We start from the raw sequence: 26,034 nt of genomic DNA, 5'->3' as shown, positions 1-26,034 counted from the left end.
ACTCATATCTGTTGTAACAGTAGTGTAAATTTAAAAAAAAAACTTTTTTGACTGTGAAACATCAGTCTGCTAGTGTAATCTAATAGCAGTTGCCTGCCTGCCAGCGTGTGTGCCAGGCCCACTTGCCAACTAGTGCCACCACTCATATCTGTTGTAACAGTAGTGTAAATATTTAAAAAAAAAACTTTTTTGACTGTGAAACATCAGTCTGCTAGTGTAATTTAATTGCAGTTGCCTGCCTGCCATCGTGTGTGCCAGGTCCACTTGCTAAGTGCCACCACTCATATCTGTTGTAACAGTAGTGTAAATATTTAAAAAAAAACTTTTTTGACTGTGAAACATCAGTCTGCTAGTGTAATCTAATTGCAGTTGCCTGCCTGCCAGCGTGTGTGCCAGGCCCACTTGCCAACTAGTGCCACCACTCATATTTGTTGTTACAGTTGTGTAAATATTTAAAAAAAAAACTTTTTTGACTGTGAAACATCAGTCTGCTAGTGTAATCTAATTGCAGTTGCCTGCCTGCCAGCATGTGTGCCAGGCCCACTTGCCAACTAGTGCCACCACTCATATTTGTTGTAACAGTAGTGTAAATATTTAAAAAAAACTTTTTTGACTGTAAAACATCAGTCTGCTAATGTAATCTAATTGCAGTTGCCTGCCTGCCTGCCTGCCAGCGTGTGTGCCAGACTGCCAGACCCACTTGCCAACTAGTGCCACCACTCATATTTGTTATAACAGTAGTGTAAATATTTAAAAAAAAAACTTTTTTTCATGCTGTCGTGCCTGTTGAGTGACCCTCGTATAAAAAAACTGAAGGAAAACGACCTGTACTGGGTGTCCACGCTACTAGACCCCCGATATAACCATAAAGTGCCTGAAATGTTACCAAATTCCCGCAAGTCGGAAAGGATGCAGCAGTTCCAAAATAAATGAAAAAGTATGCTTTACACAGCGTATAAGGGTGATGTCACAGCACAACGGGAATCTAACAGGGGAAGAGGTGAAAGTAATCCTCCGACTCCCACAACCACGCCGGCAAGGACAGGACGCTTAACAGACGTGTTGTTGATGGAGGACATGCAGAGCTTTTTAACTCCTATGCATCGCCACAGCCCTTCAGGGTCCACCCTCAGAGAATGACTCGACCGACAGGTAGCAGACTATCTCGCCTTAACTGCAGATCTCGACACTCTGAGGAGCGATGAAACCCTTGATTACTGGGTGTGCAGGCTTGACCTGTGGCCTGAGCTATCCCAATTTGCTATAGAACTTCTGGCCTGCTCAGCTTCAAGTGTCCTGTCAGAAAGGACCTTCAGTGCAGCAGGAGGTATTGTCACTGAGAAGAGAAGTCGGCTAGGTCAAAAAAGTCTAGATTACCTCACCTTTATTAAGATGAATGAGGGATGGTTCCCGAAGGGACTGACATTTGGCGATACATTCGAGTAAAAAATGCCTAAATGAGATGATCTGCCTTGGGCTATAAATGGTCCACAAGCTGCTGTATGTTATCTTCGAATGCCGGATGACTTGTGTGACTTATCCGCCACCAACTAGTGTTCAAGCCGCAATGTTTTAGGGACTTTCTGCCAGGGAAACAAACATCAATTTTTCTGGCCGCTGCTACAGCAGCGGCTGCAACAATACCTAATTTTTCAGGCATGTGTACATGCCAAATTTTTCTGGCCTCTGGTGCTGCACTGTAGCTTCAAAAAACAAAACAAAAAAAAGACACGTAACAGGGATTAAAGTGATAGGAATAGTACTACTTAACACACCACTCATATCTGGTGGCACAGTAGATTGCACGCGCAGTGCCCCAAATTTGAAGTAGAAGGACCGACCAAGCATATTTTTCCATCTCCCGGTTCCTAAAATCCATGCCATATACACATCCCCTGATAGGGGACACCACAGGGATTAAACTGATAGGAATAGTACTACTTAACACACCTTATAATAACTCAGAGAGAGGCAACGCAGAGAGAGGAGTCTGAAGAAGAGGAGTCAGAGGAGGAAGGTGGCTTTGAGGAGGTGGAAGACCAAACACAGCAGGCATCCCAGGGGGCTTGTCACCTTTCGGGGACCCTTGGTGTTGTACGTGGCTGGGTGGAGGAAGAGACCTTCAATGACATCAGTGAGGACAAGGAACGGGACATGGCTAGCTTGGTATCCAACCTTGTGCAAATGGGGAGTTTGCCGTTGTGCAAATGAACTGTTTGCGGTTGTTTGCGGTGCGTTAAAGGGACAGTCTAGGCCAAAATAAACTTTCATGATTCAGATAGAGCATGTCATTTTAAACAATTTTCCAATTTACTTTTATCACCAACTTTGCTTTGTTCTCTTGGTATTCTTAGTTGAAAGCTTAACCTAGGAGGTTCATATGCTAATTTCTTAGACCTTGAAGCCCACCTCTTTCAGATTGCATTTTAACAGTTTTTCACCACTAGAGGGTGTTAGTTCACGTATTTCATATAGATAACACTGTGCTCGTGCACAAGAAGTTATCTGGGATCAGGCACTGATTGGCTAGACTGCAAGTCTGTCAAAAGAACTGAAAAAAGGGGCAGTTTGCAGAGGCTTAGATACAAGATAATCACAGAGGTTAAAAGTATATTATTATAAATGTGTTAGTTATGCAAAACTGGGAAATGGTTAATAAAGGGATTATCTATCTTTTAAAATAATAAAAATTCTGGTGTAGACTGTACCTTTAAACGGGGAGTTTGGTCTGTCTTTGTGAAGCGGGCGTAACCCTTACACTACATGATCGATACAACATCATACCTGATGTTTTAAAGCACATTATTCCAAACTATTTAGGAATGTTAGGTGATTTATGCCCTTTATGGATTAAAACCAGACTCTGCATCAACTATGTAATTTTCCATGGGAGTTTTGCCATGGATCCCCCTCCGGCATGCCACAGTCCAGGTGTTAGTCCCCTTGAAACAACTTTTCCATCACTATTGTGGCCAGAAAGAGTCCCTGTTGGTTTTAAAGTTCGCCTACCTATTGAAGTCAATGGCGGTTCGCCCGGTTCGCGAACAGTTGCGCAAGTTTGAGTCCGCCGTTCGCGAACCGAAATTTTTAGGTTTGCAACATCACTAACCATGAGACAGCCATCAGCCAATCACAAATGCATACACACTTATTATTGCACATGCTCAATAGGAGCTGGTGACTCAAAAAGTTTAAATATAAAAGACTGTGCACATTTAGTTAATGGAAGTCAATTGGAAAGTTGTTTAAAATAGCATGCTCTATCTGAATAATGAAAGTTTAATTTTGATTGAGTGTCCCTTTAAGCTCTACAGTTCCTGTTTAATGCCTACAGTGTTCTCTCTGCAGATTCTGTGTCTACATGTCTGCAAAAGTGAAACTGGAATACTCACTGACTGTTTCTACCAACGCTCCCCAGCATCTGTTTCAAATTTGCAACCTACCTGCCGGAACCGCTCAAGCCCCTGCCGCATTTCAGCTGTTTGTTCATTTCTAACAGGCAGTCAGCAGATTCAGCTCTAATACTGAACCAGGCTTGCTGAGTTGCAAGTTGCTTAGTTCCTGAACACCGCTGGAGTCTTTCAGACTAAGATAAGTGTGGCATATTCAATTCCATTCCTGTTAGTGTTTATCAACTGAGCAAACATATTTCTTTCTGATTTGAAGTGCCCCTTTGTGCTGTTAAATATATGCTCTATCTTTTGTTTTGCAAGTAATTTATATAACAGCTCTACAAAGTAACCAAAATGCTCCTGAACCAGCTGTTCAAAAATTCTCTGGGGATAAAACCCAATACAGGGATTTCAAAATAGCCTGCAAACTTCTGTTCATGTTGAAACCTAGAACCTATACTGCTGACCGCATCAAAGTATGTACTATTATTTCTTATCTGCGTGGGCAAATGCCTTTAATGAGAACCAAGACCCAATCTTAAATTCTGTCGAACAATTCTTCTCCTCCATGTCTTCCCTATATGAGGATGTAGACACCCAGGTCACTGCTGAAAATGCCCTAAGGTCTATTAAACAGGGTAAAAGACCAGTTGAAGAATATATTTTTGAGTTCAAGAGATGGAGCCGTGATTCCCAGTGGAACGATATTAGTTTACGGAATCAGTTCCATCTTAATCTGTCAGAGACATTAAAAGATAAACTCTCAAGAACAGATTTTCCCCAGACTCTGGAAGATCTTATGAAGCTTGCCTCTATCATCGATAGAAGAATTAGAGAGAGAAAAGCTGAACGTTCCCATATTGAACACCAGTATTATTCCAAAAGAACGTATTATTTCCCTCATCACTAATTTATCTACTAGATTATAGACTGCTTTACGTTCAGACCCAGAATTGCCTAAGTACCAACTCCTTCAAAAATCAGATCAACTTTTCTATAAAGATGATAGACTTTACATAACTCATATGTTACATATTGAAGTGCTAAAGATGGTACATGACAACCCCTTATCATGTCATCCAGGTCTGCATAAAACTCTAGAACTCCATAGAAGAGACTTTTGGTGGCCTCATATGTATAAAACAACCTATGACAATGTTACCACTTGTACAATTTGCGTTACCTCAAAACATCAAAAAGTGCACCTTATGGACTTTTACTGTCTCTCCTATTCCCCAAAAAACATGGCAATCCGTATTAATGGACTTCATAGTTGATCTACCCCCATCAGGAAACAATACTACCATACTCGTTGTCATTGACCAATTTTCTAAAATGGCACACTTCATACCTTTATCTGATTTACCCACTGATCCTAAAACAGCCCGTATATTCATAGACAACATTGTTCATCTACATGGTCTACCTAATAGCATTACCTCTGATAGAGGAGTCCAATTCACCTCATAATTTTAGAGAGAATTATGTAAATGTCTCTCTATTGATTTTTTTTTTACCAGTGCCTATCACCCACAGTCAAACGGTCTAACTGAGAGGACTAATCAATGGTTGGAGAAATTCCTATGCTGCTATTCCTCACACTTCCAGGATGACTGGTCTTCTTTGTTGCCACATGCAGAATTTGCTTTCAATAACACTATTAGTGCAAGTACCAAACTGACTCCCTTCTTCACTAATTATGGGTACCATCCCGATTTCAACAACTTATTTCATCCTTCGAGCAGGATTCCCGCTGTATCCAATACTCCTAAGTCCAACACGCTCAGGACAAGCAGAAATATTTGTATGACCAACATAGAAGAACCCCACCTATCTAAAAGGTTGGTAATAAAGTATGGTTGTCCACTCGCAACATGAAACTCACCACTCCTATACTAAGTAGATTATTCATTGGACCGTACTCTATTAACAAACACCTAGATTACAAGTTTTGTGCTAAACAGTGTACGAAACTTACGCCAAAAAATTTGCGTTATTTCAACCTCCATAACGCTGCCATTACGATTTACTGAAAAGCCTCCTTGTGCGTGTGATATGGTGGCGATAAGTTCCATACCGCACAAAATCCAAGGGCTGCTTTGACATGCTCATGCACACTTTCCTCCATAGACATCAATGGGGAGAGAGTGTTAGAAAAAACCCTAACACTTGAAGTGCGGAATGAAAAATCTCTGTAACCCAACCCCATTGATGTCTATAGGGGGAAAAAAGTTATGTTTAAACCTAACACCCTAACATAAACCCCAAGTCTAAACACCCCTAATCTGCCGCTCCCGACATTGCCAACACCTAAATAGGGCTGCAACTAACGATTATTTTCATAATCGATTAATCGGCCGATTATTTTTTCGATTAATCGACTAATCGGATAAAAAGAGAATTACTATAGTTTTCTATGTTTTAAATAAAATCCACATAATGAGTGTTACAAATATAAACTTCAGACTAAAACTTTACATTAACACAACTGTTTCTTCCATTTTTAAGCAGCAGAGCACAGTTTTATAATTAAACAAAACAAAACCACAAACTGTTTGAAAAGAGGTAGAACTAGAAAGAGTTAGACTATCACTGTTAATAACATTCTGTTATTCACTTTCAGAAACTTTGCATTGAAATGCAAAAATCTCAACATGTCCACATGCTTCTGGCTAAGGCTGGTTCTCTGTTTGCAGCTATATTTCCTGCAGCAGAGAAAAGGCTGTTGAGGTGTATAAGAAGGGTTTTGCCAATTTCACCAAAGTGGGATATTTATCTTTGTTAGCTCTTCACCAATGCTAAGTGTTTTCTACCTTGGCAATGGGCCTCTCAATAAAGTAACCCTTGATTTCATTCTAACATAAAAATATCTTGAATATCTATATGCAATGGTAAATAACCAGCTATAAGGTTAGGGGAAATATCTAGTCCGCTCTAAAAATAACGAATATATACTTATAAAGGTTGAATCTGGTACATATTATCACAATTTATTACAAATATAAAAAAACAATAAACAAAATCAAAAGCACTAAGGACTATATATCAATAACAGGACAAAGCCTTACACATTTATTTATACATATAATCAGCAATAGCAAGCAATACGCTAATAATTGTGCAAACAGATAATAGTGCACATCAATTTAAATAACTCCCATCAATCTAGGGGCAAGGTGTAAACAACAAGCTTGGCACTATATCATGCAAAGCATAATTCCAAATCACCTGATTTAATATAAACAAACAAAATGATGACTCTTAAATCTGGGTTGCACATAAGCCAGGGGTAGTTGTAAACTTATACTGTCCTGAAAAAGTGAAAAGTAGACGTCTGTAGACGTCCTTTAGCCTAAGTACATAACCATAAAACACAATACCATATGCAGGAGTTCATTGGAGTGAAGCAGCTGGTGTTGTGCACAGACCAACTAATTGCAAACCAACTAATCGATTAATTGATTATGAGATTCGTTGACAACTATTTTCATAATCGATTATTATCGATTATGACGATTAGTTGTTGCAGCTCTACACCTAAATAAAGTTATTAACCCCTAATCTGCTGCTCCCGACATCGCCAACACTAATAAAAGTTATTAACCCCTATTCCGACGCTCCCCGACATCACACCACTATAATAAAGTTATTAACCCCTATTCTGCCGCTCCCCAACGTTGCCAACACTATAATAAAGTTATTAACCCCTAAACCTCCGGCCTCCCACACCTCCGCAACTAAATATACCTATTAACCCCTAAACCTCTGGCCTCCCACATCTTCACAACTAAATAAACCTATTAACCCCTAAACCTCTGGGCCCCCACATCTCCATCACTAAATAAACCTATTAACCCCTAAATCGCCAGCCTCCCACATTGAAAAACACTAAATTAAACTATTAACCCCTAAACCTAACACCCCCTAACTTTAAATTAAAATTACAATATAACTATATTTAAATAAATAAAAACTTACCTGTGAAATAAAAATAAACCTAACATTAAACTATAAATTAACCTACCGTATTTTTCGCTCCATAAGACGCACCTGACTATAAGACGCACCTAGTTTTTAGAGGAAAAAAATAATAATCTGAATCAAATGGTGTAGAACAGCAGTCCACAGTGGAATAAAGAACCTGGGTGCTGGTTGTTTGCTGCCAGGTCAACCATCAATTGATGCCAATATAATTATTATCAGGACAGGAAGGAAACTACTGGTACTGTAACTAGTGAAGAAGTCATTTTTAATTGAATGACTGACACTCATACTCTGTGTTCAAAATTTAATTAAACCCTTTCTGAACCTTTTCCTTAATTACATATGCTGCGTCTTTAAACCAATTATTTTCCCATGTATAGTATCTCCAAGTCAGGACAATCTACAGTCACATATGTATCAATTTTACAGTCCCTTTAGACTCTTGTGAAAAACTCAGGAACAGGAACGATGTAATTAACATATAATCCCATGTCTCTCTCTGTATATTGTCAATATGGGAAACAGACCCTTGGCAGCCACAAAATTTGTGAGCAGTTCCGTAATCAATAAAACAGTTTGTCTTACCCCGGTCCACAGAGAGGAACAGACGTAGTCTCAAAGACCCCTGCGTCCGCTGTATCCACTCTCCTCCTCAGGGTAGACTTCCGTCCAGGGCTGCCCGGTCCTTCCTGTTCAATACCTAATGTCCCGGCTCGTGCCGTAGCCACGCCTACTCGACCCGGTGTTGGGCAGTAAATACAAACATCATACCATAAAATGAACACACCGGGGAGTTATTCCAGTAAAAATTCCACTCTTTATTGGTACACGCTTAAAAGTTTGACTTGTGGATGTTTGCACAAGTCAAACTTTTAAGCGTGTACCAATAAAGCCTCCAGCAAACAAGCACATTTGTATAACGTAACCGGTACAAGTTCCGGTCAGCTTAAAGCAACCTGCTCAACTGAGAGACATTAAAGGGACATAGTAAACTAGTTGCAGAACAACATCAAGCAAGATCTTCTTAACTATTACTAGTTTTTCACTCTGAAATCCTGACACTGTGCGGTGTCATTCACTTCATTTTTTTTATCAAAGGCAGTCACATTCGCTCCATAAGTCGCACAGACATTTCCCCTTACTTTTGAAGGGGAAAAAAGTGCGTCTTATGGAGCGAAAAATACGGTAACCTTACTATTGTAATAAAATAAAAAATAAACCAATTGAAAAATCTAAATTTCAAATTTAAAAACCTAACACTACGAGAAAAATTAAAAAATCTAAAGTTACAAAAAATTATAAACACTAAACTACGAAAAATAAAAAACACTACGCTTACAAAAATAATAAATGAAATTATCAAAAATAAAAACAATTACAGCTAATCTAATACCCCTATAAAAATAAAAAAGCCCCCCCCAAATAAAAACACCCCCTAGCCTACAATAGACTACCAATAGTCCTTAAAAGGGCCTTTTGTAGGGCATTGCCCTAAGTTAAACAGCTCTTTTACCTGTAAAAAAATAGAAAGTCCCCCCAACAGTAAAAACCCACCACCCAACCAACCCCCCAAAATAAAAAAAAACTATTGTGGAGGGGAAGAAAAGTAGAACGCTTTAGTGAAGTTGGAGATAACACTGCTGGCCTGTTTTGAGCCTTAAATTGAAAAAAATCTGCTTTAAACAATGATTTTTACACATTTAAAATAAATATTTATCATTTCCTTGTCCACTTTTATATAAAACTACATTTAGGTTATAACATGTATAAGCTGTAAATATTGCATAAATGACATTAGATATTGATGTTTACACTTGGTTCCATCCCCCTCCCCAAGTTGTCCCATTTTACAAAAACAAATATTCCAAAATCCAAACAATTTCCAGTCCCAAGCAGTTTGGATAAAAAAATTGTTACCTTTAGGGAGATTACATAGGGCCTGTGCATCCTGGAAATTGTTTGGCTGTGGATAGGTATCCAGGAGGGTGTGTACTTGCAAGTGAGTGCCAGACTTTCTCTGTGTGTGGTGTTGATTAATTTGTTTTGTAATTTTCCCTATGGGTTTGCACCCAGACTTGTATTGGGTTAATTACCTGGGTCTCTGAAGGCTGTGCAGCTGGCTGTGAGTGCTATTGAGCACCCAAGGCTATGCATTTTGCAGGGTCATACAATGTGTACACAGTCCAGTTTGATAGTGCAGTCAATTTCCATGTTTTGTTATACACACACACACATATATATAAATGTAATTTTTAAGATATTTAAAATAAAAATATTTTCTTTTGAGTGAAGAACAATGCTATTTAAACTATTTCTAGTGCAATTTAGGCTTTAGCTCACTTGGCTTAGCGCACTTTTGGGTTAAAGCATGAGCGAAAGCTAGGACAGGCTGTTTTATCCCGCCCCCTACATGTCTATATGGAGAGAGAGTTAGCATGGCCAAGCTATTTAACCTCCAGACTGGAATAGAACTCATAGAATAATGATAATCCATTATGTGTCTGCCATGAATGGCTAATCCCTACTTTGACAGGGGGACATAATTAATCACTACTATCCATGTAGTTAGCACTGTTCTCTGTGTTTCTAGCGTGTCTAGCAGGAAGGTGAAACACTTCCCTTTTTTTTCTATCTACCTATCTAAAAGCAGACATAGAGGCTGAATTATCAAATGTCTGTCGGACCTGATATGACAGTGCGGATCAGGTCCGACAGACATCGCTGAATGCGGAGAGCAATACGCTCTCCGTATTCAGCATTGCACCAGCAGCTCTTGTGAGCTGCTGGTGCAACGCCACCCCCTGCAGACTCACGGCCAATGGGCCACTAGCAGGGAGGTGTCAATCAACCCGATCATACTCGATCGTGTTGTATAGTGGCGATTCCTGTGCGCCTCATCAGAGCAGGCGGACAGGGTTATGGAGCAGCGGTCTTTAGACCACTGCTCCATAACTTGTGTTTCTGGCGAGTCTGAAGACTCGCCAGAAACACGGGCCCTCAAGCTCCATACAGAGCTTGATAAATGGGCCTCATTATATAAAGAAGGTAGCAGGATTCTTAGAATCACAATATGTTTTCTTTCCACAAGCTGACACAATGATGTTACATTAGGGAAAATAAAAATCATTTTAATGGGTCAGTCTAATCAAAATTAAACTTTTATGATTTAGATAGGGCATGCAATTTAAAACAACTTTCCAATTTACTTTTATGATCACATTTGCATTGTTCACTTGGTATTCTTTGTTTAAAGCTAAACCTAGGTAAGCTCATATGCTATTTTCTAAGCCCTTGAAGGCCCCCTCTTATCTCAGTGCATTTTGACAGTTTTTTACTGCTAGACAGCACTAGTTCATGTGTGCCATAAAGATAATATTGTGCTCACTCCTGTGGAGTTACTTAGCAGTCAGCACTGATTGACTAAACTGCAAATCAAAAGAACTGAAATAAAGGGGCACAATGTAATAACAGGTAAAAAGTATATTAATATAACAGTGTTGGTTATATTACATTCCTGCTTTTTTAAATAAAGATACCAAGAGAATGAAGAAAAATTGATAATAGGAGTAAATTAGACAGTTGCTTAAAATTGCATTCTCTAGCTGTATCAAAAATGTGGGTTCAGTGTCCCTTTAACTGTTTAGCAATTTACAGACAGCCATGTTTTGGGAATTTTCACAGAATGTCTATGTCCAAAAATGGCATTGTAACTAGCCATTTTTTAAAGATATTCTTATACGCTTCTTAAACCTGGACTTGACAATGTGTATGTGCTGTTAACCCTGCTCAGACTCTTTAGAGTAGCTAAAAATAACAAAAACAAATCTAAACTACAAGTGCTCTCAGGATTGTCATAAAGCAAAAATTGGTAATAGGTGGACGGGGTTACTGCAACCAGCCCCAGCCCTCCAAGCATTTGCCCAGTATGCCTGATGGTCATTCCAGGCCTGCTGGATTTGTTACTTTAAAATGTACAGCGTTCTTATAAACATAAAAGCGATAGCAAGGTCAAAATTGAAATATGCATAAGTGCATTTCAATTTTAAATAGAAGCATTTGTGTAGTATACTTCCATAAACAAAAATGCTTCTAGTAAAAGGCATTACTGTTTTCAGTGAAATAGGTGGGTAGGGGGCAGGTAGGGGACACCACTTCACTATAGAAAAAAAGTCTAAATATATAAATAAATAAAAAATAATTTAAAAAACATATAAACTGGGCAATGTCAGATAGCTGCCAGTACCTAAGATGGCCCCACTAGTAGGAGGGGGAGGGTTAGGGAGCTGTTTGGGGGGATCAGGGAGGTGGGAGGGTGGAGGAGGGATCCCTACAATGCAGATTTTGTTTTTCCTATGCTACCTTCTATTATTATTATTATTATTATTATTATTATTATTATTATTATTATTATTATCATTTATTTGTATAGCACCGCCAAATTCCGTAGCGCTGGGTACAATGATAGGGGTATACAATGACAAGGATTTGTGATAAAATGCAAAACATAACAAAACTAAACAAATCTAGTACAGGAGGAAGATGGTGGTGACCAGCCGGAGGTGAGGGGGGAAGAGAGCTGTTTGCGAGGGATCAGGTAGGGAATCGGAGGTGTCAGTTGGAAGGGTAATTTCTACTCGAAAATTAATCTTACAAGTTAACTGATTAACCCCTTCAATAATTTAAAGTAAGGTGTGCAGCTGTGATTATCAGCATTCAATTTGCCAAAAAGCAATGACAAAGCCATGCATGACTACTATTTTTGAACAAAAGGGATTCCAGAGAAGCTTTTATAACCATTTGTCATATGACTGAAGTAGTTGTAGGTAAATAATTTCAGCGAGAAACCCAAAGTGAAAAAGATAACTATTTTTTTTATATGATCGTATCTGGCTGCAAAATAGTGGTGTCAAATATACCAAAATGGGCAAGATCAGTACCTTGGGTTGTCTATTTTATATATATTCTCTGGGTAAGTCTGTCCCTGAGATTCCCGGTAGCAAAGGGGTTTAAGGGACAAGAAAGTATCACCTGAGTATCTCTATGTAAAAAAGGAAAAACATTCTTACCTCTTCAGCTCACAATAGTAAGTGCTCTGTTAACAGTTATCTTTCAGCTACTGTTTAGCAGCATGTTGGGGAAAAAAAGTATCAATCAGCTTCATCAGTGCTGATGTCACACTTTGCTTTATTGTGATCTCATGATATTTTATTGAATTCTCGTAAGATTTCATAGTAAACTTAATTTTAACTAAATAGGGAAATAACATGACTGTGTCTGCATATGTCAGATGCACTCTCCCTTGCAAGTCCTGGGACTAGCATCCTGATTGGCTGCTGAATGGGATGTGGCTACTGAGGAAATTTTTAGGTAAAATATCTTCCTTTTTTGCATAGAGGTGTTCAAGTGATATTTTCTAGTCAGCTTTATGCATCTATACGGCATCACTTTCAAGTGCTTCAACATTTGGGTATCATGTGCTTAGTTTCTTATACTCTGGTTCCCAGCGTCTGTGTCTCTCTGTGTGTCTGAGTTAGTGTCTGTGAGAAAACAAAACAAAATTATAACGCCAGCGTAGCTCACTCTAGGGAGGTAATGTGGTGGTCTGTGATCACCAGTGGTATATAAATGAAGCAAAATATCAGATAAATGATGTAACACCATATAAAAAAATGTCTAAAAACCCAACTAATATTTTTAAAGATGTGGTGTCTTTATATTTCAACATTCCTCATCATCTGGGTTTGAAAGCTATAAAAATCTTTTTGGAGTCATGTTCATCATTTATTAGTAAAATTATTGGCTAAATTTCAGATTTAACAAAATTTTTATGTTTGAAGGTGATTATTACCTCCATAACCAGGGCACTGCGATGCGAGCATATTTTGCACCCTCATATGCCAACCTATTTTCTTAGGTTGGTGGGAACGTGCCACTGTTTATGGAGCTAATAATCCCTTTGTGAACATTTGAATAAGAGATTTATAGACAATTTGATTCTAATTTGGGATTCAGGAGAAAAAGAGGCATGTCGCTTTGTTGAATTTTTAAATCATTATGAATTTGGTATTTCCTTTACATCAGAATGGAATAATCAATCTATTAACTATCTAGATATAACTCTAGAGAGTAAAGGAAATGATACTAAAATCAACACGCGTCTATATTGAAATCCAATATCAGCAAACACAATTTTGCATGCCAAAAGTAATCACCCAAAACACGTTTTTGGGGGCATTGCAAAAGGCCAGCTCATGAGAGCTAAAAGGAATTGCTCAAACCCAGATAACTATAAAAAAGAAAGCAGAACTATAAAAACAAGATTGTTACACAGGGGCTACTTGTATAAAACCATAGAAAAAGCAGATAAAGAAGTAGATACTATGGAAACAGATCAAATGTTAAAGAAAAAGGAGAGAATAAATAGGGATGAGCGTCCTATCTTTGTTACGCAATATTCTAATCAATACACAGAAATCTGTAATATTGTTAAAAAATAGCTTCCCATTTTATATGGGGATGATGTTTTAAAAAGGAAGCTTAACAAGGGTTGTAGATTTGTATATTCTAAAGAGTTAAGTTTACAAAATATGTTATCCCCGAGTATGCTGAAAACACCATAATCAAACAGTGCATGGTTAAGATTTAGATGCAGTAACAATAAATGTAGAACGTGTGATTATATGAGTGTCTCAAACCAGTTTTCATCCAAGTATAACTGGTGAAGTTTTTGAAACAAAGGGTTGTGTCAGTTATGCATCTAAATATGTAATTTACCTAGTGGAATGTAATTCTTATAAGGGACAATATATCAGTATGACTACACATGAAGTATGTACATATATTCGTGAACACCTGTCATACGTCTCTAATAAAAATAAATGTTCAGCTTTATCCAAACACTTTATTGAGATGCTTAAACAAAACGTTTGATCCTTTCCATGGAGAGCTATAGAACAAGTGAAATGTCCTAGAGGAGAAGATACGTTTAGAATAAGTTGTAGACAGGAGGTATACTGGATACATAAATTGAAAATGCATGTTTGTAACTCAGATCTAGACATAAAGAATTGTTATTAATCATGTACAGGCTTGTAAATATTTGTATCAGGGTATAACAACAGAAATAGAGACATTTACTATAATTAAAGGTCTGACTATGTTATAGTTCAGATGAAGAATAATATTGATTAGTAAACTAAACAGATCCAATGTTAAACATATTTGGGTATTATATACCTATATATTAAGTAGTAGTGTCCGTTTTATTTATTTATTTATCTAAGAAGAGGTCCTATGTAAATTCACAATCAATAAATAAGAAACTAAAACTGAGAATTTGTATGGCATGTATGAGAAATGTATCATATATTAACTAATGAAAGAATATTTATTTATTTATTCTTCTGTGTATAAAATAAGGAGAAACAATGAGCTTAAATAATATATGATTAATTAGTCTAAAGAGGTAACCGAGTAAGCAAAGTGTTAACAAAGTGAATGTAATTATTTTGAACCAATGAGATTGGTCTTGGGATTTTAAAAGGGTGTGTTAACATCAGTGCAAAATGGTCTATGAATAAGGCTCACGCCAAAACACATAAGACCTGCTTTTTCATATTTGTACTTTTAAGGTCTTTAAATAACCTTGAACGTTTTATCTTCTATGAAGTTGGCCCTTTCTTTTTTAGTGTCGGTGTGTCTGTCTTTATGCATGTGTTAGTGTTTCTGTATTAGTGTATCTTAGTGTTAATGTGTGTCTGCATGTATGTGTTAGTGTGTGTCTCTGTGTGTATGTGTTAGTGGGTGTCTGTGTCGGTGTGTGTCTGTGTTAGTGTTTTTGTGTGTGTGTATATGTGTTAGTGTGTGTCTATGTGTTAGTGTGTGTCTGTGTTAGTCTCTGTGTGTCTGTATTTATGTGTGTCTTTATGTGTCTGTTTGTGTGTATGTTAGTGTGTGTCTGTGCAAGTGTATCTGTGTGTGTCCGTGCTAGGGTCTTTGTGTGTGTGTCTTTGTTTGTGTGTGTGTTAGCATCTGTGCAAGCGTATGTGTTAATGTGTTAGTGTGTGTGTCTGCCTAAGTGTCTCTATGTGTGTCCTTGTGTGTGTGTGTGTTAGTATATCTGTGTTAGTGTTTGCCTGTGAATGTCTTTGTTAGTGCCTGTATGTGTGCATAAGTTAGTGTGTGTCTGTGTTAGTGTTTGTATGTCTTAAAGTGTATTAGTCTCTGTGTGTATATGTGTGAGTGTCTCTGTGTATATTTTTGTTTTTGTGTACGTCTGTTATTATGTTTACAACATTTTCAAGTTTGACTACACTCAAGAATATATTGCCTACACATTTTAGTCACTTACAGGGCCAACAATTACACTGGGAATGGGGGTAGTTAGTGGTTTAGTAAGGTAAAATGTCTAGCAGTTGCCCTGCATTTATTCATGTATTTTTCTGTGTTATTTCTTTTGTTTTGTTTTGTTTTTTTAAATAAACTTAAATGATCACTCAATGCAGTAGAATTGCATAATTAACAAGTACATTATAAAAAGACAATGCAATAGCATTTACTTTGAATTTCAAATAAGCAGTAGAGTTTTTTTCTGACAAATTTATTTTTTCTCCCATTCTCCAGCCCCCTTTATCATGTGACAGACATCAGCCAATCACAGACTAGTATACGTATACCCTGTGAGCTTGCACACATGCTCAGTAGGATTGTTCCCCAGAAAGTGTGAATATAAAAAGACTGTGCAAAATTTGATAATATAAGTAAATTAGAAAGTGTCTTAAATCTATATGCTCTATCTAAATAATAAAAGTTTATTTTGACTTGAGTGTCCCTTTAATGCATGTTTTAATTTGTGGCTATGTTATAATAGCCTGCAATTTTTTTCACCAAAATTTTTATTTCATTGGGTTTTCCCTTTAGTCCTTTACTTGTTGCCCAATCAGAGCTCCTCTTTTCCAATTCAATTCTTTGCTTTTTGGGGTCACCAATATTTAATTTGTTTAAATATTTAACTTTCTGTTCAACTTAAAAAAACACAGTTTTCTTTTAATTTACCTTACCATGTTTTTCAGCCAACATGTTCATAGTACATATTGTATATCCCAGGGGCGGAACTACCATTGGTGCAGCAGGTGCGGTGGCAACAGGTCCCAAGTGCTTGAGGGGCCCATAGTAGCCAGTCTATACATATATACTTATATACTTCACACTTATCTAAAGCTTCTAAATATATTTTTATCGATACTATGTTATGTTATTCTGTTACTTTGTTTTTTTGCCAGTGGAATAGGTTTAATTTAATTTAGTGTAATTTCTTTAATTAACTTTTATGTAATTTCCTTTTGTTTATGTTTTGATTATATTTGTATTTACAGTACATATGTTGTCACTCCCATAAACGAGCATGTAACTCTGATTGGTGGTGGCAGGGTATTTACTTACCTTGTTCATACTCACTCACTATTCTATGACTAAGTGCCGCACGGCACGAAACACGTAAGACCACGCCCCCTCCCCTACGCATGTTATTTTTGTGTTTGTCTTTTGTCATGGAATAAAGCTCTGCTTTTAATATGGAATCCTGCTGTGCTGCCTGTCTGTTTTTGCGCAAGTCCCTTCTCTCCTTGGCTGGCACCTCAAGACTTTCTCGTCTCGTTTCCAAGTCAAACTGTAAGTTCGATTTGCATTTGATTACTTACGGATCCCCCAGCTGATCTCTGGATATGTTCCTGTGAGCCGTGCTGCTTCTCTCCCTTTGCTATACATATATACTATACATGCAGGATTTGTACAATCCTAACCCAGGAGAGCCTTTTATTAGTGCAGGTTGCAGGTCTGTCAATCTATCCTCAAAATTATTATACAGAGCATCATTATTATTATTGTCTTACTACAGAGTTACCTTTGGGGGCCCAACAAGTTTTTTTGCACCAGGGCCCTCTGTTGACGAGGTCCGCCACTGGTACATGCACAGTGATGTGTTGCACAGTAAAGGCAGTAGGAAGAGCAAAATGCATTATGCATACACAGCAATGACATTTAGCAGTTACAATGGATGCAGCTATATCAGGCTGGGAGATCAAATCTACTGTGGGAGTGGGTGTGTTTATGAAGAGAAGGGGAAGGATGGTGAGAAAAAGGGAGAATTTTGAGGAGAGCGAGGGAGAGAAAGAGAGAGAATGGGTATGAAGGACTAGGAAAATTGCCATTCCCCTACACAATCAGGAAAATCCATAATGTAATTCCAATGATAAGTACTTTTGTCAGACAATACCTAATAACGGATGCACCATTTTCGAAGCGCATGTATCAATAAATGACTATATTTACCTATTTTTCTTGCTTCTTCGAGTTGTTCATATGTAGCCAACTGTCCTCCTTCAAATTCACATACTGCTCTAGCTTCTCTGTATGTTAATTTGTATTTTCCATTTCGAGATTCTCTGTGATAGACTCCTGCTGCTTGTTCTAAATAACAAAACAAAAAAAAAAACAATTTAAGCTGTTAGTAAGCAAGATCTGATCTAATACCTTACCTCCAACAGTGCATATATCTGTTGGCATGTTTAAGTGCCAACCCACAAAGCATCAGTTTACTAGCTAGGGGGTTTTGGGCAAATAACCAAAGTAAAGCAACGTGTGCTCCAAAGTATAATTTTGTATTTATTTAAAGGAAAACATAGCTTTTTTTGGTTAAGAGTGAAATGTTCACATCAGCAAAAATATTCAATATCTTATATTCATCATAAAAGTTACAAAGTAAATGTAAATGACAAAAGTAAATATAGATTTATAAAAGATAATTTGACATTTCTGGCCTGAAGTTTTGTAAAACAAATGTTTCATAAACAACAGAATGCTATACATTAAAATATCATGCCCGCGTTAACTTGCACGCATATTACAAGTTGAAAGTAAATGTGACCGCATGAGCGCATACTAAATTTGCTTTTGTTGGGTTATCATGACTAAAGACCTTGGCATCTATTTATCAAGCTGTCAACTTACCTGCATTCGACGGCACCAATACGCTCGCCTAAGATCGCCTAACATCGCTGCCACGGACCTGAATACGTTCTCCAAAATTACCAAAAAAGCTGTCAAAAAGCCACGCACCAAGTACGGGGCGATGAGCAGTGGACTGTTGTTAACTAACAGTCATCGATCTCGCTGCTCTTCGGCTTTTTCACAGCTTTATTGCTACCCTGTCACTAAGCACCCACACTATACTACAGTGTTTTACCCCCTAAACCGCCGCTCCCGGAGCCCGCCGCAACTCTAATAAATGTCTTAACCCCTAAACCGCAACTAAATAAAGTTTTTAACCCCTAAACCGCCGCTCCCGGAGCCCACCGCCACCTACATTATATTTGTTAACCCCTAATCTTCCCCCCCTACACCGCCGCCACTATATTAAATTTATTAACCCCTAAACCTAAGTCTAACCCTAACACCCCCTAACTTAAATATAATTTAAATAAATCAATAAAATTACTATAATTAACTAAATTATTCCTATTTAAAATTATACTATATATACTATACTAATAGTTACATTGTAGCTAGCTTAGGATTTATTTTTATTTTACAGGCAAGTTTGTATTTATTTTAACTAGGTAGAATAGTTATTAAATAGTTAACTGTTTCATAACTACCTAGCTAAAATAAAGAGAAATTTACTTGTAAAATAAAACCTAACCTAAGTTACAATTACACCTAACACTACACTACAATTAAATTAATTCCCTAAATTAACTACAATTAAATACAATTAAATACAATTATCTAAAGTACGAAAACCCCCCCACTAAATTACAGAAAATAATAAAATAATTACAAGTTTTTTAAACTAATTACACCTAATCTAATCCCCCTAATAAAATAAAAAAAGCCCCCCAAAATAATAAAAAGCCCTACCCTATACTAAATTACAAATAGTCCTTAAAAGGGACTTTTGCGGGGCATTGCCCCAAAGTAATCAGCTCTTTTACCTGTAAAAAAAAGTACAATACCCCCCAACATTAAAACCTACCACCCACACACCCAACCCTACTCTAAAACCCACCCAATCCCCCCTTAAAAAAAACCCTTGAAGATCACCCTACCTTGAGAAGTCTTCACCCAACCGGGCCGAAGTCCTCAACGAAGCCGGGGCGAAATGGTCCTCCAGACGGGCAGAAGTCTTCATCCAAGCCGGGCAGAAGAGGTCCTCCAGACGGGCAGAAGTCTTCATCCAGACGGCATCTTCTATCTTCATCCATCCGGCGTGGAGCGGCTCCATCTTCAAGACATCCGACGCGGAGCATCCTTCCTGGCCAACGACTACCCCACGAATGAAGGTTCCTTTAAGTGACGTCATCCAAGACGGCGTCCCTTCAATTCCGATTGGCTGATAGAATTCTATCAGCCAATCAGAATTAAGGTAGGAAAAATCCTATTCGTTGATGCAATCAGCCAATAGGATTGAAGTTCAATCCTATTGGCTGATCCAATCAGCCAATAGGATTTAGCTTGCATGCTATTTGCTGATTGGATAAGCCAATAGGATTGAACTTCAATCCTATTGGCTGATTGAATCAACCAATAGGATTTTTCCTACCTTAATTCCGATTGGCTGATAGAATTCTATCAGCCAATCGGAATTGAAGGGACACCATCTTGGATGATGTCACTTAAAGGAACCTTCATTCGTCGGGTAGTCGTCGGCCAGGAAGGATGCTCCGCGTCGGATGTCTTGAAGATGGAGCCGCTCTGCGCCGGATGGATGAAGATAGAAGATGCCGTCTGGATGAAGACTGCCCGTCTGGAGGACCTCTTCTGCCCGGCTTGGATGAAGACTTCTGCCCGTCTGGAGGACCACTTCGACTGGCTTCATTGAGGACTTCGGCCCGGTTGGGTGAAGACTTCTCAAGGTAAGGTGATCTTCAAGGGGTTAGTGTTAGGTTTTATTAAGGGGGGATTGGGTGGGTTTTAGAGTAGGGTGGGGTGTGTGGGTGGTGGGTTTTAATGTTGGGGGGGTATTGTACTTTTTTTTACAGGTAAAAGAGCTGATTACTTTGGGGAAATGCCTCGCAAAAGGCCCTTTTAAGGGCTATTTGTAATTTAGTATAGGGTAGGGCTTTTTATTATTTTGGGGGGCTTTTTTATTTTATTAGGGGGATTAGATTAGGTGTAATTAGTTTAAAAAACTTGTAATTATTTTATTATTTTCTGTAATTTAGTGGGGGGGGGTTCGGACTTTAGATAATTGTATTTAATTGTAGTTAATTTAGGTAATTAATTTAATTGTAGTGTAGTGTTAGATTATTAGTGTTATTTTACAGGTAAATTTGTCTTTATTTTAGCTAGGTAGTTATAAAATAGTTAATAACTATTTAAAAACTATTCTACCTAGTTAAAATAAATACAAAGTTGCCTGTAAAATAAAAATAAATCCTAAAATAGCTACAATGTAACTATTAGTTATATTCTAGCTAGCTTAGGGTTTATTTTATAGGTAAGTATTTAGTTTTAAATAGGAATAATTTAGTTAATTATAGTAATTTTATTTAGATTTATTTTAATTATATTTAAGTTAGGGGGTGTTATGGTTAGGGTTAGACTTAGGTTTAGGGTTAATAAATATAATGTAGGTGGCGACGGTGTAGGGGGGCAGATTAGGGGTTAATAAATATCATGTAGGTGGCGGTGGGCTCCGGGAGCGGCGGTTTAGGGGTTAAGCACTTTATTTAGTTGCGGCGGAGTCCGTGAGCGGCGGTTTAGGGGTTAATACATTTATTAGAGTGGCGGTGGGCTCCGAGAGCGGAGGTTTAGGGGTTAATAAGTATAATGTAGGTGGCGGCAGTGTAGGGGGGGCAGATTAGGGGTGTTTAGACTTGGGGTACATGTTACGGTGTTTGGTGTAGACATTACCATAGGAATCAATGGGATATCGGGCAGCAGCGAACATAAGCTTTCGCGGCTTTCAGACTCCCATTGATTCCTATGGCATCCGCCGCCTCCAGGGCGGCGGATTGAAAACCGGGTACGCTGGGCCGGAAAAGTGCCGAGCGTACCTGCTAGTTATTTGATAACTAGCAAAATTAGTCAGATTGTGCCGAACTTGCATTTGGAACATCTGGAGTGACGTAAGCATCGATCTGTGTCGGACTGAGTCCGGCGGATCGTATGTTACATCACTAAATTCTACTTTTGCCGGTCTGTAGGGTTTGATAACTAAGGCAAATCAGGCTCGCCACAAATACGCTGCGGAATTCCAGAGTATTTGCGGTTGACAACTTGATAAATAGATGCCCTTGCGTGAAGGGTAAGAACAAACATTACAGTTGCATTAAACACTACGGGCCAGATTACACATGGAGCGCTAAATATCACTTGCATGGAAGCAATCGGAATGTGAACACAAGCTCCCGTTTGCATTGCTAGGAAGCATTGCGCTCAAGAGTGTGCGCTTCCAGAGAAGGAGGGATGTAGCGCAGCGATGGGTAGCATTCTTTAATAACTATGTATATAAATGTATACATATATATTAATGTTTTAATATATACATAATATACATACTGTATATATTTACATTGCGGTCTATGGGAACACATAGTTCCGATAGACCGTAATATAAAGGCACTTTTCAGTGCTGTTTTTTTCTAACACCCCACTTCCACCAACTTTAAAGCCCCCAAACTGCCTAGTGCAGTTTTTTGTTATTAAAAACTACAATGCCCTCTATTTGTAATCTATCCCTACATTTATACATTAAAAATAACAGTTACACTCATATATAATACAAAATATTTATATAGATATAAAAAAGTTATAAAGGTTAAAAGGTATATAGTATATGACAAGGTATTTGAAAGAAAAGGGCTATAATGTGTATATACATGTACATGTATGTATATACAGTGCCTTTCAAAAGTATTTACCCCCCTTGGTATTTTCCCTATTTTGTTGCATTACAACCTGAAATTTGAATGGATTTTTTGGGAGTTTGTATAATTTAATTTACACAACATGCCTACCACTTTGAAGATGCAAAGTATTTTTTATTGTGAAACAAATAAAAAATAAGACAAACAAGGGGGGCGGAGCCTGGCCACGAGTGAAGATGGCCGCACACTGAAAGTGCTCTGATACCTGAATGCTCTCAGCATAAGCTTAAGCACAACTAACAGCCCAGAAAACACCAAAAAACCTCTGCTGTATATGAGAGACCTAAACCGGGATCGAAACTAAGCCGTTGTGGGTACACAGACACCGTGGGAGGAGAGGCCTACAGTGTGGACAGCAAGCGGCTGCGGATTACCTCTTCCCGCGCCCTGCTAAACATCAGCCTGGTAGCTTGCTAACAGAAACTATCTGGGCACTTTCGGTACGCGCTGCTAAAGGTCCGAGCTACAGCAGGAAGTACACACGCAGATTTGGGGTCTGTACCGGACTCGACTTCACAGCATCTGGCGGAGTTACATACCGTAGTGAGACCTTAACTTCCTCTTGTGACCGGACCCTACCTTATCGGAGAACATACCGGAGACGGGATTATAGCGAAGAGAAGCCGGTGAAGTGAGCGGTGAGTCATATCCCTAAGCACGCAGCACACGTGGGCTATATTTGGGACACAGGAAAGGCCTGGAGCTAAATTAACAATAGCGTGCGCACACCTTATCAGAGGCCTGTTCAACTACTAACAGCACGCAAGCTATATGAAAGTAATTATTTTTTCTCCATGCTCATCTTGTGCTATTTAAAGTAGACTTACACACGGCCACCACTGTATACATCTCTATCAGAATACAGGCCCATCACGAATCAGGCCACGCTAACTGTTAATCACCGCTATGTCCACTAGGAGGGGTAATAAGCCGCATAAAAACCTACACTCCTCCAACATGGATAATTATCTGATATCGACAGAATCAACCCAAAACTCCCAGAAGGACCCAATAGGCCCTAAAGGGCAACCTGAAGCAGCTTCCTCTCAAGGCACAGAACACAGACAGTATGATTATGTCACCAAAGATGATTTAAGGCACTTGTCGTCTAAGAGTGACATAAAGGATGCCATAATGGAGATGAGGAACATGTTTGGTGAGCTCAAAAAGGACATTGCTAATGTAGATCACAGAGTTACACTAGTTGAAGAATCACAAGAGGTCTTACGCTCTGATATACAACATAACACCAATTGTATAGGGTCACAAGAAACAACTATAATGAATCTAACTGAGAGGATTGAAGATTTAGAGAACAGGAGTCGACGGAATAATTTGAGGATAAGAGGTGTTCCCGAGACCGTGACTCCAGCAGAAATAACTCAGTACACACAAAGACTCTTTAAATATATCAATAACAACCCAGAAGCTGAGGACCTGCACATTGAAAGAGCTCATAGAGCTCTAAGGCCTAAACCTCCAGCCAGGGCCCCACCTAGGGACATTATTGTTAGGCTCCTCTCATATAGAGATAGAGAAAATATACTTAAGCATGCCAGAAGCAGGCAATCCTTATCATATGAAGGTGTGGAAATACAGATTTATACATATCTATGTCCGGCAACCTTGCAAAAAAGGAGGGAGCTGCGCTTTCTCACGTCAGCGCTTAAAGATCAAGACATCCCATATAGATGGGGCTTCCCAACCTGCTTGATAGCATCCAAAGACGGAATCACCGCTACATATCGGGTGCCCTCCGACCTGCCAGCTTTCAACCAAGCCCAAGTGCTGGAACCTGCCTGAAGAGGTGCTGGCAACATGGATGCCGGGAACCTACCTCGGAGAGGGCCACTCTAGGCCATTGTTGATCTTTTCACAGAGACTCACCACTGGTTTGCTGACCGGGACATGATTTTTGCCACATTCTACAGTCCTTATATGCTGAACCTGATCCTCGCAACATGCAGCTAAGTATATGTATAATGTATAAGAACACTACATTCAACTCAAGAGCCTGATGGGACACGCTTTTACCCCTTTTCTATTGATAATGTTACAGTGACTTATTTGCATTGGAACTGATATAAATAGACTGCTTCAAAATTTATGCAGGACAAGTAGTCACATGGCTACTACTTTGTACACACTTAACACTGTCACTGTTTATAAATTATAAGATCCTTTTAAATGTGTAACAGCCCTATGGGGATGATGCTGTGGGGTCATTGCTCTATTACCCAGCTCTATATATTGAGTAACTACCTGACGCACATACACGCTTCCCTTTTTAGTAATAATTCCAGATGGACCGCGACTCTTAAGCTACCATGTCCTGACTGGGGTAGTTGACTTGTGGCCCTGTGGAAAACATTAAATTTAAAACTGTACACTGTTCCAAACTCACTGCCTTACACTACAGGACTAACACCATATTGAGCAGGACATGGTGCACTGATAGCATAATAGACAGCAGAAACACTACATTGCGAGCAAACACATAATTCTGCTGTACCCCGGGGTGGGACTACTTCCCGCAGAATTACACTGGTTTTTCGGGACAGCAATGACCATGTACAAATCACCTTCAGGCCTTGACTGAGAAATTCACTGTATAATAGAACATACATAGAGTTGTAACAGCGCAGTTATAGTCGACCTTACTACACCATTCAATGATATGCACTATATATGTAGTAACTGACTGTCTGGTCTCACTTAGCACTTGGTCTGATAATATTGTAGTGATTTGCCTGTGTCTGACCTGACATAATTGGACTGCCCTAAAATTTACACGGGACATTGGTCACATGACCATAAATATGTTAATAATCTTAGCACTGTTTACTGTTTATAGCACTATGTTCCTTTTGAATATTAAATTGCCAAGTGGGGATTGTTGTTTTCACTGCACTACTCAATGGAGAGCGCCCTAGATATGTATATGCTATTGCTCAATGTCTGGTTTTATCTCGCACTTTGTTTAAAAATTACTGGGAAATGGGTACTTTCTGAGCTGTGGTGTCGATCCGGGGGTGGTTAAACACGCCACCATATCCTGACTTAAATAAGAGATCTGGTTTACCGACATGTGACCCATTGGACTCAAACACCAGCCCTATTCCAGATAGAATAGGCTCTAAATACAGATATTTTCTAGACATTTGAAGTGACTTGGGCCTGCCTGACATGGACTGACGGACTGCGCTGGCTCCGACTTTTACATGAATTAAGACACATAGGCGCAGACTTGAGATAACACCCAATAGATTTATGCCCGATAGACACGGGGTGAGCCTCACCCACCTGACGGTACTGGCCGCCCCCTGGTCCTCACCACATCACTGGAGTTATAGTGCGTGTCAATTGAACTGTTACCAGTTGGTGTTAAATGCACATGTATTTGTTGTCAAGTTTATCTTTACTTAGTTGTGCTAATCTATAAGTTATTGATTCAAAGTATATTTTCTGTTGCTGAGAGCATGAAGGTTACTACCCTTCTGTTTGATTTACCTCTGTTTAAGTAGAGTTAACCTCTACGCTCTTATTGTTCTATACTCCTTTACTCCCTACCCTACACGTATCTATATCTGAGCAGGGAGTTCTTCCTAACTCCCTATTTCTTATACTTCTCTCTACTCTCTATTCTCCTTTAATAACTAAACCTCCCCATATCCTGCTCATTCTCTGAACTTACCTATCTTTATTCCCCATACCTGCTTCCCTCTCCCCTC

At 38.8% G+C, this 26,034-nt stretch overlaps 1 protein-coding gene across 1 annotated transcript in view; it reads right to left on the bottom strand.

The window, feature by feature from the left end:
* The window catches only part of TNFAIP6 (TNF alpha induced protein 6), a 131,966-nt gene that overhangs the window by 68,736 nt on the left and 37,196 nt on the right, over window positions 1-26,034 (bottom strand). Inside the window, exon 2 of the mRNA XM_053689893.1 lies at window positions 17,706-17,843. Within this exon, the coding sequence (XP_053545868.1) occupies window positions 17,706-17,843 (138 nt within the window). The remainder of the gene's footprint in view (window positions 1-17,705; window positions 17,844-26,034) is intronic.

Source organism: Bombina bombina, chromosome 1, assembly GCF_027579735.1.
Source record: "Bombina bombina isolate aBomBom1 chromosome 1, aBomBom1.pri, whole genome shotgun sequence".
Lineage (NCBI taxonomy): Eukaryota > Metazoa > Chordata > Amphibia > Anura > Bombinatoridae > Bombina > Bombina bombina.
Note: the sequence above shows the minus strand (reverse complement) of the source record. Positions and strands in the feature narration are given on the sequence as shown.